At 40.9% G+C, this 17,709-nt stretch overlaps 1 protein-coding gene across 1 annotated transcript in view; it reads right to left on the minus strand.

The window, feature by feature from the left end:
• Nucleotides 1–12,528, minus strand: part of grin2aa (glutamate receptor, ionotropic, N-methyl D-aspartate 2A, a) — a 161,180-nt gene extending 148,652 nt beyond the window's left edge. Inside the window, exon 1 of the mRNA XM_085453783.1 lies at nt 12,022–12,528. Within this exon, the coding sequence (XP_085309909.1) occupies nt 12,022–12,519 (498 nt within the window). The 5' untranslated portion in view covers nt 12,520–12,528. The remainder of the gene's footprint in view (nt 1–12,021) is intronic.
• Nucleotides 12,529–17,709: the final 5,181 nt, after the last annotated feature.

The following is a 17,709-nucleotide window of genomic DNA, read 5'->3' on the forward strand; positions in this document are numbered from 1 at the left end:
GAAGGAAGAGCGCAGGGCAAGCTAGCAAGACAGAAGTTGCAACATGGACCTCCCCCACCCTCATTCAGATCTGGCGTTTGGAATTATTTTGGTTTTCATGTGACGTATGACCCTGAAGGTAAGCGAGTCACGGACTAAAGTAAAACAGTATGTTGGATGTGCCATGCAATGCTCAATTACATGGGTGGGAACTAGTGTGTTAGCGCAGTTAGCTCGTTAACGTGTTGGCCGTCTAGCCCCATGCACGGGGCGATCGGCGGTAGCTCGTTAACGGAGATTTGCCGTGTTGTGGCGTTAAGGTCATTTCAACGAGATTAACCTGAAAGCACTAGTGGGAACACAACGAATATGACTGCACATTTACGCCGACATCATCCTAGTGCAAAGACAAAAACAACAAGCATGCTACTAACTTTAGCCGAGTCATTTAGACAGCTGTTAGCACATGATTCTCCTTATGCTGCTGAGAATATAGCCCAGAAGAAGCGGATAGTATAGCTTTTATTTTGGAAAGAGACATTTCTCTGTAATAAACTCTCTTTTCCAAAGATGAGTGATTCCTCAATCAGATACAGGGCTTGCAATATCGCTAGCCCGACGTCCTGGGGCTAGCGATTTTTTTTCAGACGGGCTACTCTGCCCGTCGGGCTATTGTAGGAAGGAAAAATATATGTCAATGCTTTTGCATTCTTTCGGAAATGTAGCTGGGTAATTATGTCATTGGCATCGGTGAGCCACTGTCAATATGTGACATATTGAAATCGCGTTTGAATTTGCGCTTGTTTTTTTGCTTTCACTTTGCAATCTTGCGAACTGTGTATAGAGAGCGACAGCACTGATCTGTGAGTGATGATAATTTGTGCACCAATTCCTCTGACATCGTCTTATTAATCGTTAGCTTACTATGCAAACATGACAAGTGAAATCTCCCGCAGCAAGCTTAAACATGTGAGAGGTTGATCGCGCAGAGAATCGCTGAGCTTATGTGAGTGCGTGTGTAAAAGCAGCAGGATTTATATTTCAGTTCTGCTGAGCCAAATAAGACAGGTCAGGGTGAAGAAGTGACAGACAAAGAAAAGCTTACCACAAAACGGAGAAGTTATGACAAATCAGACTATAAGGCAAAAAGAAAGTGCAGCTTTATGGTTTCATGGACAAAATAATTTCTGTGGCTGCAATATGACGAGCTAAATAACCAGGGCTGCACATAAGTGGTCCGCAGGTGCGCATTTGCTGTCAAAATAAAAAACGCGCACAAGGGTTAGGGTTAAATTTAAAAACTGTACTTTTGAGTTAAAATATATATTTATAATTTTAATAAATGACAAATTAAAAAGGCATGAACATTTTTTTTGTATCGAAAAAATATCGAACCGTGACACCAAAGTATCGAACCGAACCGAACCGTGAATTTTGTGTATCGTTGCACCCCTAATAGGAACCCATGATAGCGCCATTTAAATGTCACAGGCAGTTTAATGCACATTAATATTAAGTCAGTTAATTTTTCATGTGTTTCTTCCACATGATGCTTTTAAGATACTCACAAGTCACCACCTGCACGTTCGACATATCTTTATTTTCCTTCTTCTCATCTCATCCCTGTCATGCAGATGTCAATAAAAATGTGAATGTGATACTTCAGCATCTAGCTAGCCCTGCAGCAGAGGAGCGAGGATAAATGAGCAGAGTGTTTTTGCAGCAGCAGGTAATTTCAGGTTCACTGTTTGAAACAGGTTAAAACAATTATGATAAAACTTACTCTTTCTGTGCAGTTTGGCACACAATTTGGTGCAGTAGTTACAGACACAATGTCTTTTTTCCCTTTATCTTTAATTAAACACTCTGAACATGTTAGAAAGAGGCTCAAGAGCTGGAGATCAAACATGTTTTTCAAAGTAAGGACTGCTCAGCAAGAGGCGGCCGATAAAGAGGAAATTTAAAGTGTGCATTATCCTAATTATCTGTACATGCTGCGTTACTGATGGAATCTGATTTTTTTTATTTTTTTGCTTTGTTTGTTTTTTTATTGCTATGAAATATCTGAAAAAATTAAATATTTATGAGTTAGTTTGAAATGAGTCCATTGCATCGCTGCATCAGGTTCTCCCACCTGCTCAGCCCCACTTCACCACTTGGACCCAGTGTGTCTCAGCATTAATTCTAAGTTCATTGCTCTTCATCGCTGCTGATATTGCAGTTTCTGTGCTTACTTAACAATTTTGAAACATGCGTTGGAGTCATTATCCTGCTGAAATGATAAAGTCCACTTTAAGTCCAACTTCAGCTTTGACGTAGCCTTAATCATCTTCAAGTGCTCGGTGATAAAATGCAAAACTCAAAGTTACATCAGTGACTGCGAGCTGGCAGTGATACAGCCACAAACTCTAACATTTTAATTACCATGCTTCCTAGCTGGTCTGAGTTTTCTGGAAGAGCCCAATATTACATATCAGCTGTATAGCAGCTGATGAAAATTAAAATAACAAATAATAGAAATACCCTTCAAACAATGTTAAACACAAACAACCAGGTGATCTAAGCAGAGTGTAAACAAATAAATAAATAACTATTACACATAAAAGTTCTTTGAGAAATCAGTTTTTGTTTCATACGTTGTATATCGGTTAATGTCGGAGTATCGGATTTTATATAGTATCAGTCTTAAAAGTCCGATATTGATCAAGCTCAATTCTCTTGTCTGCCCACACTCATTTAATGATACTGTGACTAAACAACTCTATCTTTAAAATGCATCAAAAACCAGTGTTGATTAATCATATAAATAGGGCAATTGGCTTGTCATCCACAGCACATGACTGGGATATTTATGACTCTATAAATGCAGTCATAAATATCAAGGAGGCTATAGCTGCAGACTTATAAGGGCGGTAACTTTGTAACTCCTACTGCTACCTGAAAAACTTTGTCAACTCCTTAACAAGCTGTCAATCTGGATCCCCATGCCATTGTCAGCGTGGGTGAAATCAATAGAGTGATGTGTTTACCGTTACAAAGCGCATATTCACATCATCATAAATTTGCTGCCATGTCAGCATCCCCGAGGGCAAAGATATTTGATATTTACTCATCCGTATGTATCTGAGGAGGTGTGAGCGACAGCGCATGGTAATAATGCACTCTGAAAAATCAACCCTTCGCTCAAGTCTCTCTCTCTCCAAACTGTATTTATGATTGACACGTTCTCCTGAAAGATGCTTCGGCTTGATAAGCAGCTGCTGCTCGTAATGAACCGGTTTGTAGTGCGTACAGAGAATGAGGATCTAGGTTTTAGGTGTATTAAAACACCCGAGTAGACAATTTAATCTGACAATTTCAACACTCATAAAATGTTTTTCTTTGAAGCTTCGGCGACTGAAGGTTTTTTTGGGGGGGGGGGTTTAAAAGTTTTTACTTGTGCTGATGCGACTGCCTTGTGGCACAAAGATGAGGAATAAAAAGACTTCCAGAGCCAGCAACTGCATGCATGCGTTATCTGTATATTAGTCAGGATTAAGCTGAGATGACAAAAATTCTTTCCTTCAGAGCCGTGATGGCTGTGTTATTCTCCGCATGCCTCTTCAGTCTCTCAGTAGCTGAGCTTATGTTATATTTATTGTGGGGTTTTTGTGTCAGCTTATGATGGCTGACAAGAGGCAGATCAGAAATTCAATTTACTGCTGAGACATTTGGGTTAATCAACAAGAAAAAAAAACTTTCACACATATTATTCAGTCATTTATACACATGCACTTAAAAAAACAGCCAAAAATGCAAAGACAAAGAGACAAGGGGATTAGTTTGATGTTAGCCGGGCTGTTGTTAGTTTAACCGTGTACACAGACACACACACACACAGAGGGGGGAAAGGAAGCAGTTAGTAATAATGGCACTAGCTCCAAATAAATTGTTTGAGGAGGTGTCAATGTAGCAGCATTACACACTGCAAGCGAATACACATGACAGGGCATGATCAATTCCTGCACATCATCATCCGTCAAAATCATGCCGAGCGCAGGCCGACGTTATTAGAGCATCTCTCTCTGCGGGAGCGAGCTCGACAAAGATTTTGATTTGTTCAGAGGATGGAGGCAGCAGTGGAAACGAGGAGTAAGTAGCGGCAGGCGGATAAAATGGAGAAGATGAGGCACGTAAGGGGATTAAAGACTAAAGTAAATGTCTACACGAGAATAACATCAAAATCAATTTATATTCCCATTTAGGCGTCACATTACACAGCGTTGGGTCTTCTATTCTGTGCCAATGTCAATTAAGTTAAAGGAGGAAGAGTGTGGGCTATAAGTTTTTCTCTCTCCCCACCCCAGGAATCTGATCCAGTTCGTCTACCTGGCTACAGCTGATGATGTTAAAATGCTTTGATAATGTGCCCGTGAGTATGTGTGTCTGCTGCAATCTTTGCATAAACCTCCGCTGTTCCCGAGGCTAAAGCTGAGGCTTTGCCGAGAGACAGAGGGAAGGAGACATGAACGTTTACTGAGAGACAAGAACTGAGGAGACAGGAGGAGAAAGAGAGAGGGTGGGTGAAAGGAGGGATGCTCCACGAGGGAGACAGCGGAAAACGGGGATAGCGCGAGAGGCAAGTCAGAAGAAAACTTGATATGCACGGCGAGCCGAAAACTGTGCGGCACAAACAAAAACTTCCACTACTTTGGAACAGATGTCATTGGGGAGAGCCTGCAAGAAGAGGGAGATGAGAGAGAGAGGCAAAAAAAGAAAGAGAAATAAAGTCATAGAATAAGTGAACAGCTCTATTTCCCCCAGTCCCGCATATTCATCCAAATCGATCCCCTCTGAGCAGTGAGAAGCCATTTCTCATCTGGACGACAGCTGAATCTGGCTATTAGAACAAAACACGCCTACACACACACACACACACACACACACACACACACACACACACACACATATACATATATATATATATACATATCCACTTCAGTGTTTTTATATTAACAATCAAAGTCAGACACAAGCACAACACTAAGAGTGCTAACAAACAAGCTGTTATTACAGGAAACTCAATGAGGACGGTCTTAGTGTGGCAATAAGAAAAGTTCCTTTTGATGCCATTACTAAACACACACACAGGCGCATAACCAATTACAGAGACACAAAAGCAAATCAATTTGTGTGCATGATATTGATAAAGTACAAGCGTATAAAGACACACACACACTATCTGCGCAGAGGTGTGCTACTGTGCAGCAGAGCCTGCATGTGGTTCAGCAGGCTGAAGATGCTCTAGTTAAATGGCAGTGTGATTTAAGGCACACAAAAACAAATGGCTCCACGCAGTAATTGGACAAACTCATAAATGATATAAAATGTTATTTTTATTCACTTGTTTTCCCTCTCCTTTCCTTCCCTCCCACTTCTATTTGCTATTTGACACAACCAGACAGCAACAAACATCAGACAGTGCGTGTGTTTGCGCGCGCCCCAGGCGTGCGCACGTATGTGTGCAATTATACCGCCTGAGGGGAGACAACAACAGGGATGGATGAATAATGTCCTTTGATCACAGCAACACCACACACACACACAAATCTACTACAACAATGCTGGCATTTACATCAGGTGTGTGCGTGTGGCCAGTTGGTTTGAAAAAATGCATAAATAAACTAAAACAGACAAAACTAAATTTAAAAAAGGAAGAAAAAAAAGACAAATTTCCAGGAGTACACTTGTGTACATCTGTAGTAGAGGAGAATACTTTAGTAAATTAATGATTAGAAAATACTGTTCGGGTCCTCGGGTCCATCGACAAAATTTCATCATTATGGATCAATAAATTACAAAAATACACTCGCAGCATATACTGCAGTGGATACTGTGCGTGCGTCACTGCCTAATTAGTTGAATGGAAACATTGGGTAACAGTTGCTGATGGTTTTTCTTTTTAACATCTACGCTGCACAGTCAGAGCCAACTATGTGAACTGGGAGGGGCAGGGCATTCTTTCAGACACATATGATTGGACTTAAAGATGATCGATGACGAAAAAAAGGCCGAGATAATGGGCAAGATTAACAACAGAAATGTCGTCTTCTCTAAGCTAGCTAAACTAAATACAACTACAATTACCTCACAGTTGTTACAGCTTTGTGGGCATTTATTTATGCACAGCTCTCTTAAGGTCCCACCACATTTGAGTCAGGTTGAAGTCTGGACACTTTGATTCTTTTCTTTCTCAATCGTTTTGTTGTAGATTTGCTGTTGCTCTGGGGATCACTGTCTTGTTCTGTGACCGAGTTTTAGCCACGTTTTAGCTGTCGGACAGATGTCCTCATATTTGACTCTAGATTACTTTGATAACCAGAGAAGATCATGGTCAACTGAGTGACTGCAAAGTGCCCCAACCATCACCCCTACACATCCACAAAGTTACCACAACATCATTGACATATGATCTCCACCTTAGTTTTGTCCTTCTGAAAGAGATTGTTCCAGAAGTCTTGTGGTTTGTCCAGCTTAGCTGTGCTGCCATGCAAGGGGCTTACACCAGGCAGGATGTCCAAACGAGTTATACTGGTTCAGTCTTTTTTTTGTTTTGGTCTTTTTCTTGGCTTTGTGTTGTCACACACATAAATGCTCCAAACCAGCAAACTGACAAAACTTCTGCCTTTCATATAGGTGTTCATACTTCCTTATGATCAATTATTCAGTAGAATAATTTGAGTAGAAGCGGCTGTCTGCTACTTCCCTTATTAATTTCTATAGAAGCTGTAAGGATGTGCTTAATATTTCACAAATTGCCTCTGTATATTGGCTTCGTCTTGTTTGAATAAACGACAGACAGTGTAATATGTTATGTGTTGCTGTTGCATTTAACTTATTTTGAAACCTTTTAAAATTAGGACCTGATTTTTTCTTTTCAAGTCCTGAAACGTAAAACCTAAAGCCTCAAATAACTATTCAATTTGCAATTTAAAACTACACTTATTCAGACAGGTAACACAGCCTTTGTAGAGAAACAATAATATTAATAATATTAACAGGTGGACACTAAGGTTTACCTTCAGCATTTGAATATATAGCAAAACATTTATGGACATAATCTGTTTATTTGTTTGTCACTTATGGGGTTAAATAGTGGTTAACAAAAAGCTGTAAACCTTTGACCTTTTGGATATATTCTGGATTTTCATATATTTTAACTTAACTTTAAAGCACCTTTTTAAACGGCATTGTTATTTTAGGTAACACTGTTTTTATTTTGATGTATTTTAACTTTCACAATTTTATCATGCTCCTTTCTTTTGTGTAATTTTCTTCCCATTGAATGATTTTTCTCTCGTCATTTTATATTTTACTCCCCTGGGCTATGCCACTTTATTCACGCTCTTTTTGTGTAAGTTGTGTTTTCAGTGAAAAATGCAGACCTGATTTTAACTCAGTATCCCAAAGAGAATCAGTTAAACTTGTTTTTGTTTTAATAATGTGGCAATAATGAATTGGAAGCCGACTAAGAACCTCTAACAGCTTTGTTGTGCAGCTAAAATTGTAAATGACTTCCATTCAAAGCTCTTTACAGCAACTAGTCAGTTGTTTCTGGGTTTTTTTGGATGCTTTTGTTTTTGTACTTCAGTGTCATATGGACAAGAGAGGCCAGGAATCGATCCAAAAACACTGCAATTATGTGTCTGTCTCCAGAGCCACCGCTACCCGACAGTGATGTCAGAAGCCGGATACATAACTCGCCACTGATTGGCTCGAGAAAAACAAGAGAAAACAACTCTCAGCCCAGTTTCGCTAACCTTAAGACACCATGCCAGATTTAATTTCATTGGATTACCAGGCCTCTTGTTCACACAGGTGGTCATAGGTACAGTCAGTCTAGAGCCAACAGCTGCCTCTTTTCAGTCTGAATGGGGGCTTTCAAACCAGCTTTTTATTTAACTGAGGGTGATTGAAGGCTAATCTGAGAGTCTCAGCCTTATTCCTGAACGCATGTAGAATAGGAAATACGTGCTTCACTGCGCAGCAGCACAATGTTCATTCATTTGTTTAAATTGCTTAAATATTAATTAATCAACCCATGTAAATGAAGTGACAGCTGCTCTAGGGATGAATGCTTACGTGAAAGCTGTGTGTGTGCATGCGTGCGTGCGTGTGTGTGTGTGTGTGTGTAAAGGAAGGCCTTCCTCTGTGTCCAGAGGAAGGCCATGACTTATGAGGAACAATATAGACGGCACACACACACAAATTTTCTGACTCTTTGAACACTGTCTGTTTAATTAAGAAGTAAAGTGTCTTTTCTTCAAGAAGCAAAACAGGGAAGGACATCTCCCATCACTGCTAACACATCTGGTGCATACAGACCATGGTTTAATTCATGTGGCATGCTCTACAAATGAAAAACAGGAAAGAAAAAAGCAAAGAAAGCAGCTGAAGCAACAGAAGACATCAGACGGCTCAGACTCGATGCGACAGCTTAGAGTCAGGACAGACAAGACTCGGGAATACATAATTAAGGCTTCGTGACCAACACAATCCAGCTGCTATTATTTAGTCCAGTCAACGAGTTAGGTCAGACATCTAGTCAAACACTTAAAACTGGTAAAGGAACGACAAAGTATGTGACACTAAAACGCCGCAAATTTAGTAAAAAAAACTTGGGCTCTGACATTTTTATCTAAGTTTGCTAGGGTGCTACAGTCAAGCTTAGTTGCTTAGATTGCAGCAGGGGAAGACGTTTCTTTCCTTAATCAATAATGTATTCATTTCGATACAGGCAAGTCTGCATTATTCAACAAAGGCTGTGGAATGTATGGGAGGGAGTACCACAAGGCGTGGAGATACTGCAACATTCATCTAATTAACAAGCAAGAAAGACAGACAGCAGGATGGAGCGATGGGATAAAGGATCGAGGGACAACACGTGGAGAAAGCAGAAAATGGAAACAATGAATACAAGGAAAGTGAGAGCGCAATGAAACGTATACATGTTTGTTTTGGGTCTTTCGTGCCCCGAGACAAACATGTATACGAAGATGTTTGTTTGATTTAAGTTAAGAAAATGATTTAAACTTAAGCTTTGTACAGTTTAGTATGGAAGCCCATTTCCTCCACTAAAAAAAAAAAAAAAAAAAAAAGGCTCCATAACTTGAAATTTCGACTTATTTTCTCATAATTTTGACTTATTTTCTCAAAATTTGGACTTATTAACTCAAAATTTTGAGAAAAGTTAGCGCTGCCAATCAGTAATCTACGTGAATGACGTCATTTCCTTGTTTCCTTGTGTAATGTCCTGTGACCCTGAAGGAAGCACATCTAAGTGTGTGTGTGTGTGTGTGTGTGTGTGTGTGTGTGTGTGTGTGTGTGTGTGTGTGCGTGCATGTGCATGTGCATGTGTGTGTGTGGAGTGTGGCAGGTGCCAATCAGGACATTCAGTAATTCCCTTCCACTCAACATCACCTCTGGTCAAAAAGAGGGATTATCTCTTACCCCTTCATTTCCCCTCTCCACCTACTCTATTCCAGCTCACACCTCCTCCCTCCTCCTCAGCCCTCTCCTGCAGCACTTATCTGCTTCTCTCCATCCCTCCTATCTCTTAGAACTGTGCCACATCTAGCATTACAGGATCAATAAACCATTACCGCAGTACCTTTAAGACATTTGTATATTTACTGTAAATAAACAAGATAATCTTTGAGAGGTTCTACAGTCTTAACCAAACTGCATGTTTTATTGTGGACCACAGGGTCAGATTTGGTGGAAAATCTGTTGAACTACTTTAGAGGAAGATAGCTTAATGGTATAAAACATGAAGATTGACGCTTTTCCTTTAAGGGCAAATGGACCAAAAGATTTAAGATTTTCTTGAACAAGAGGATCTTGAAAAGAGAGAAATGTTTACAGAAAAGTGGTAGAAAAGACTTAAGACACACTACAGCCATTAGGATGGGGAAGGAAATGAAAGAATTCAGAGGAAGTGTAGCTGTAATCTTGAGTAACATTAGCACTAATGACACAAGCATAACAGTTTCATTGGTTTACAGCAATTATACCAAGGCACTGCATCACAGATTAGCTAACAGTGGCATGCGGATGTTCAAAAATATATCTAACACCATAAAGCTGGTCAGGCTTTCATCGAAGTCACTGACAGCAGTATGAGAGGTCAAACACACTCAGACTTAAGGAAACACCAGCAAACAGAAAATGTCAAAACCATAAAAAACACAACAAACACAGTGGAAGTTATATAAAAAAAAATGGAAGTTGAAACCTCAGAAAACACAATGTAAGTATCTTTGGGGAGACAATAATGTGATCTAACAACAACTAAAGTGACAGAAGTGACACACTTAAAATAAGCAGTGGATTCATCAGTGTTGTCAGATAGAAAAAGATGCAGGTCGTGTGTTTTAAATGCATGATTCATATAATACTGTAGGTACTTGTTTGGTATTGGACACTTACTGGAAGCTTGTCACGTCCGCAGCTGTTCCGTCACGTTATTGTCTCCCCAAAACACTTCTGGCATGTTTTGTAAAAGTTTTTTTTGTGAGTTATGATGGCATTTTTTCTGTTTCCGTTGTGTTTTATGACACTTTCATTGTGTTTGTGTGCTTTTTGCAGCTTTTTTTTCTAGTTCCTGTCTCCTTGAGTAACAGTATGCTTCACCTCTCAGAGCCACCGCTCCAGATACGTCCAGAGACAGATCACTCTCTGCCTTCCTCAGCCAACATCTGTGCATGACCAAATGTACATATTTAGACATGTTTTCTCTGGATATGTTGTGTTTATTCGGTGATCAAGAAGGAGCGAGGACTGCTGTAATACCCAGTGACATCAGTGCATGGACAACCAGTGCATTAAAACACAGAATGGCATCATTATTGTAACACACTGAACAGAGGAGCAGTTTTCCTCCATTATCTGCAGTGATGAACCTTAAATTCTATGATTGTGGCAGGTTATTGTATCAATGTTGCTCAACATCACTACGTACGTTTTGTTTATTACTACGCACATGTGCATTTCTGTCCTCTTTTCTGGTTCTGATTCTTCTAAACTAATGAAGGTGGTAATATATATTTATAAATGACGTTCAGTTCTACTCAACAAGCTCCCAATTACTGAGCTACAGTACAGGGAAGAATTTGTTTTGGACAAAACCGTTGTTGCTCACCTGGATGATGCGATATAGGTTTTCACTTGTATCATAAAGCATTGCTTTCTTAAAGGTGTCCCTTAACAGTTTAATATGATGAAATTATTATCTCCACATAACAATTCTCATCTTGCCCCGCTCCCTCTGTTACAGTCTGGCAAATATGACAAATTCCAGGAGCTAAGCACTGACACATGAAACCACACAATCATGCGCTGTTCATCTGCTCCTATTCAGGGTTCGATGAGACTGGCTTTGCTTATTCAAATGAGGGGACCAATCAAGACTCCAGCACCATGTCTGAGGGAATCCTGCACAATGAATGGAGATTTCCCAGATTAGAGCACACCGCACCACGCAGTCAGTGTTAGCCAGGCTACGGCAACACCCACTCCTTTCACATTTCCTTCTCTCGCTCTCTCTCCTCGCCTTTCTCTTGTTTAGTCACTACATCCCTCATTCTGTCCTTTCTCCTGCTCTTTTTAAATACTTTCTCCTTCCAAACCAGTCCTCCAACACTTTCCTGCAGATACTTACCTCATCCTCCTACCTTGTTTTCGCTCCTCCACACGTCTTTCTACCATCTACACCCTGGCTCTGTAGCTTCTTTTTCGAGATACCAACTGATGATATTTTGTGAAGTGCAGCTATTTGGTGAGAACTCCCTTCACTCGGCAAGAGTTTGATTTCACGAGTTGTTGATGGTTATAACAGTAAAATACCCAAAAGCCGCAACTTTTGGCAAATCACATAAAGCCAAGCAATTTAACCATCAGTCTTTTCTCATATACTTTGCTCACTATTGCGTCCACCCATCAACAACAACATCTTTCCGTTCACTCTACATCCTGGCTTTCATTCATCAGTTTACTTCTCCATACCTTGTCAGCCATGATCATGGACGACCCTCCATGAATGCCCAAGATTGGTATGAGCGTCTGCGAGGAAATAAAATCCAAAATCTGGGCGATGGCCTCTTGGTCAGTGCCGTCCCCGAACACCACGCCGTGGATCTTGGTTCCTGACATCAGGTCACACATGTGGGTGATGATGCTTTTTGGATCAGTCTCATTGACCAGCAGTGTGACCACGTTGACATCGATGGGGTCTTCTTTGCTCCACAGCGCTCGGATGTCCCGGTCTGAGATGTAGCGCGTGCGTCCCAGGATCACTGCAATGTTCAGGACCGGCACTTTTTCTGAGCCACCAGTTCGCTGCTTTTGAGCCGCCACGGGATCGGCTTTCATGGTCAACGCCACCAGGAGAGCCAGGGAGAGCAGCGTGCTATTACTTCCGCCGTTACAGCTGCGATTGCTGCCCCTTCTACTCCTCCTCTTACTTCTTTTGCTGCTGAGGGACATACTGCCAAACCACTTCATCCCCTACATGAAAGGAAGTTGAGGGGTGAAAGAGACGGATGAAGACAGATCAAAGCGTGAATGAGATTGGAGAGAGAAAGAGGTGTGGAACGATGAGGGAGAGAAAAAGCACAGATAAGTTGTTAATGCACAGCTCTTAAACCCCACACGTTCAGGTAGGAACTTTCTTTTTCGTCTTCATTTCTCCTTAGTAACTTTGTTAAACACAAACCCTGCGAGGTGGGAGATGGCCTTGTGAGGAAGTTGTGGAGGGGTGAAAGAAAAAGAAGATGACTAACAAGTATAAACTTTATGGTCACGACTGCAAGAATCAGATGATTCAGGAGCAAGCTGTTCAGTATTCAGAAAAGGCAACAAGACATTTTTATAGTGTAATAAACCAACATTTGCCAATCGGCAAAGAACGCTACTCAGCTTACAGTACAAAAGGATTTCTATGACAATAATAGACAAACTGTCAGATAGATACTTTCAGCTATGCCATTATTTGCAGTGTTTTGCAGAGCAGACAAATAAAAATGTGTGCATGTACATGTGCGTAAGAGGCTGACGTAACAGTGGGCAGACTGAGGATCATTCAGTTCAACTTTATCTACCATAAAATATGAGAAGTGGCAGCCAAAAGTGCTCTTTGTCACATAAACATCATGGCTCGAGAACAAATGATAACAGTCTTCCATTTGGACTTCTTTTTACCAACATAGTCAGTATAACTTTTAGTTCAGTGCTACTTAGATGGGAAACATTATAATTGCTAAACAAAAGTATCAATGTTTAGTCTTAGAGTTGACCGTTCTGGTCAATTGTGTTGTCAAGAGCTGACCAAATTTTTACTACGTGGACAATTTCTTGTGTAGAAAAGCACTACATCAATAGCCTTTTAGGATAAATTCAATACTTTTGGCAGCTAGAGGAACAGGCTATCACTCAGCAACCAGGTGTTGCCAAAATACTGGACCCACCTATGCTTACATTAGCTTAACTTGTGGTATAGCAGTTAACACATTTGCCTTATTCAGTAAAGATCTCTGGTTCATATCTGGGAGGACACTAATCCACCTAGTGTGACCCTAACTCCAGTCCCAAGCATGGATTAATGGGAGGGTCGTATCAAGATAGGCATTCGATGTAAAGTTTGTGCCAAATCAAGTGCTGGAAAATGAGACAGCAGCTGAAAGTACCTTCTGCTTACTTAGCTTTTTCTCACAGTGGGTTCCAGATTTACTGACATCATTACAAAGAAGCCAACAATGTTTCTGCAATTTGTTTTTACCTCAAATCATCCATCCATTTTCTTCTGCTTATCAAACCCAGCTATTATTTGGTGAGACGCTAGGTCCACCCTAGACGCCACCATGCCCAACACTACGTGATGCTGAAAAACTAGTTTGTGATTTTTTTACGTGGACTGCCATAATCCATTATAATCAGGTTGTTCTTAAATTACCATAAGAAGCCTTCACTGGATCCAAAATTCTACAGCGAAAGCAATAACTGGAACTAGAAAAAGTGAGCACATGTCTCCCATATTAGCTTCTCTTCACTGACTCCCTGTTTAATCCAAAATTGACTTTTCTAAATTTAAATCTCCTGTAAAACCAGCTCCCAGTTTGGATTCAAGACGCACACACTCTCTCTACTCTTAAGATTAGACTTAAAACGTTCCTCAGTTTGGCCTGGATCAGGTTACCCTGAACCATCTCTTAGTTATCCTGCAATAGGCCTCGGCTCCTAAGAGGACATGACGCTCCATCCCTGCCCACATTGTTTTTTATCATTCCATTAATCCAACTGCTAAGCGCTCTTTTGAAATCCTATAGATCAATAAGCATTGAAACCTTATATCAAGTCAACTTTTTTGCATTACAAGTTTGATTAATTTTATGGTAAATATTAAAATATCTTATTTTAATAAACATACACAAACGTTTTGATGCATGCTCAATCATCCAGGTAGGTAAATCCCAAAAACTTTTTGGGCATTTTCTTTCTACTTCTTTCTAGAAGACACTGAAAAAAATCTATAAAAGTTAAACAGTGTATGAAACTATTGGGTGCAAAGGTCACACCCAGGTTTTCATTAAATGCCTCACTGAACCGACGCGCTTTTCCAAAATACTCAAGTTGTATGGAAACCCATCAAAAAACCTAATGTTGCTAACACAGATACACTCACAAAGAGATTAGTTTGTACCCCATAGGTAAATATGAAGCAAACTAAATAAAGCTAAGAAAAAAAAAGCAGACCAATACAAAAGGGCGAGTCTTGCAAATAGCATGGGACGCTACACAGCGGATGCCTCTGACGGAGGGGCAGAAGTACGGCGATCGAGGGCACCTCGCTGAAAACAAATGTTTGTGTGTGCCAACGTGACTAACAGGTTAGACGGTGATCACAGCTACTCTGCACAAATCGAACAGAAAAGCGAAGCGACATCATCGCTTCTACGCAACCCCTCCCCCGTGGAGAGAGCACTCACGGCCTACTTGAAAAGCCAGTGCTCAGCGGACATAAAAAATCATCAGGCATTCTAAGACTTATGAGCAGGTGTGCTGAACAGTAGAGCGTGAGCGAGCTCAGAAAGGCATGAAACATATGGTCACATAATGCGTCCATGTGTATTGTTGACGATTTATGGATTCACTGACAGGCCCTTACGTTTTTGCATGGGTGTGGAGACCGCTGGTGCATAACTGATTCACAGGAGCTGTTGTTCAGCGTGCTGTTGTCAGAGGCAGCACAGCTTCGTGAGGTCACACTCTTACCATTAACATTAAAGACAAAATAGCATAGAAAGCAATCAACAGGGTGGCAAAAGCTTCCATGGACAGACAGCAGAACAGAGTGACTCATGTCTCTTTGTCACTTTTCTTACTTAACAAGTTGTTTCAGAAAATATTAAAAGATTTTAATGAAAGAAGCTGAAAGGCCTGGGCCACAGGCCAAGGAAGAAGCAATCTGCTTTTTGTTCAGACTGTAAAGAGTTTGGGAACCTCAAACATCCGATCCTCCCCATCAACTAGTGCACATACTTACATCGCATGCTTGAATCCCTCTGAAGGCTGCAGGAGCGAGCACAGCTCTCTATTCACCAGCCGTGTGGCGTGCAGTTTCTTTCTCAAGTGCCTTCAGTGGCCCTTTCTGTTGTTTTTGTCATAAACATTGTGGCCTAATCATCGTGCCTTTCAGCCTAAGAAGTGCAATGAAATGCTTTTTATTTTCTGACTTTTTTGTTGTTGTTTATGACCGCTCAACACATACTGCTTGAAACACAGAGAAAGATTGTTCTCCACTGTCTATTTCAAAGTATAATGATAGTTTCAGATTACTTTCTGTAGGCTAGAATTTGTCGTACCTTGTGATTTTGTAATGAAATTGAGACTCCAAAGGACAGGCTCTAATGTGAGCTGAATAATGCATGCGGGCTCAACTGTGTCATCCTGTGTTTTTAAAACAAGCAGAGGAATGCTTGCCCCCCCACCCACCCATCTCTTGCCCAACTAAGCAGAAACACTGAGAGAAGAAACCGGAGAATGAATCATCCAAAATTTCAGTCCATTCACTGCAGAGAGCGCGCTGATGCCTAATGGATTCCTAGTGTCTCTGTCAAGAAGTCGTCATATTCCTTTGTCAAAAAGTCTCAGGATTACATGCAGGCTTGCCCTGGCAGCTTGTGAAGTAATTGAATTCTATGGGACTGGCTTTTGTTTGAATTCAGGCTTTAAATGCATCATACATTACTTGGAGCGATCATCTCCATCCTGCTTCACTAGCCGAGAGACAACATAATCGCAAAGTCCTTTTTAATGTTTGCCACTTCCAAGCACACATTCCACTCAATAGTCACATCCATCCATCCATCCATTCGCTTCCGCTTATCCTTTTCAGGGTCGCAGGGGGTGCTGGAGCCTATCCCAGCTGTCATAGGGCGAGAGGCAGGATACACCCTGGACAGGTCGCCAGTCTGTCGCAGGGTTAAGACACAGAGACAGACCACCATTCGCACCCACATTCACTCCTTTGGGCAATTGGGATTAATCAATTAACCTATCCCCACAAGCTAGATGTCTTTGCACGGTGGGAGGGAACCCATGCAAACACGGGGAGAACATGCAAACTCCACACAGAAGACCTGATGGTGGAATTGAACTCAGGACCTTCTTCCTGTGCAGCAACAGTGCTAACCACCGTACCACCATGCCACCGTGCTGCTCGATAGTCACAGTTTGATCCAATTAGCAAAAGCTTCTATTCCATCATTTAGTTGTTTGTTATTATTATTCATTTTTGCTCTCTTTTCTCCTTCCTCCGCTCGCCTGGTTCTGCCAGGGTTTCTTCCTGTTAAAGGGGAGTTTTTCCTTCCCACTGTCAATAAGTGCTTGCTCATAGAACTCATCTGATTATTGGATTTTTTCTGTTTTCTCTGTACTATTGTAGGGTCTTTATAATATAAAACACCATGAGGCAAGTGTTTTTGTGATTATTAAAAGTATTTCTTTCAATTCAGTATTGAATTGAACTGAACTGAATTTTGTTTGTGTAACATTACCTGTGGAGCAGATTACATATACAGTTTTTCAGAAGAGAACTTGAGCAGAATCTGTTAAAGAACAGCATTCCAGTCTTAAGTTTCACCATTTAGAGGCCTTATGAAGCCCACACAGTCTGGAAAGTCTCCACGGAGCTTTGGTGGACATGCTCTTAACTAAAACAACACTGTTCTATAAATGTGCACTGTGCAGGCATGAATATTAGTATTTGTTTGTTAGTATTTGTTTCTCGTGTTCTCTTTAGATGATGCACACACACATAAAACAAAACAGATAGCAAGCTGTTAGACAATTTCATGAGATGCAGCATCTGTCGTGGAAAATGATTTAGGGAAAGTGCGCACACGCAGCCTTTGCTCTGAGTAGCCACAGCGACGGGACTCAGCACAAACCAGTTTCATAAAAAAGGGTCAAAATGGCACCAATTCGGTGTAATATGGTATTTATAGAAACAGGCGAGTCGAGGATGACAAGATTATGTTTCAGTTCCAATTGGTGCCGTGGAAATCTGACAAACAAAAGAGTGTTGTGGTCTTTTTGGTTTTTTCGTTTCCTTGTCACAACTCTGCAGCAGTACAGGGATATTTTGGGGCGATGAGAAAAGCAGTAGAGGATAAAAAAAATAGAGGAAGTAAAGCA

This window comes from Copadichromis virginalis, linkage group LG4, assembly GCF_057382275.1.
Source record: "Copadichromis virginalis isolate Kocher_CV1m ecotype Utaka linkage group LG4, C_Virginalis_male_GT1.1, whole genome shotgun sequence".
NCBI lineage: Eukaryota > Metazoa > Chordata > Actinopteri > Cichliformes > Cichlidae > Copadichromis > Copadichromis virginalis.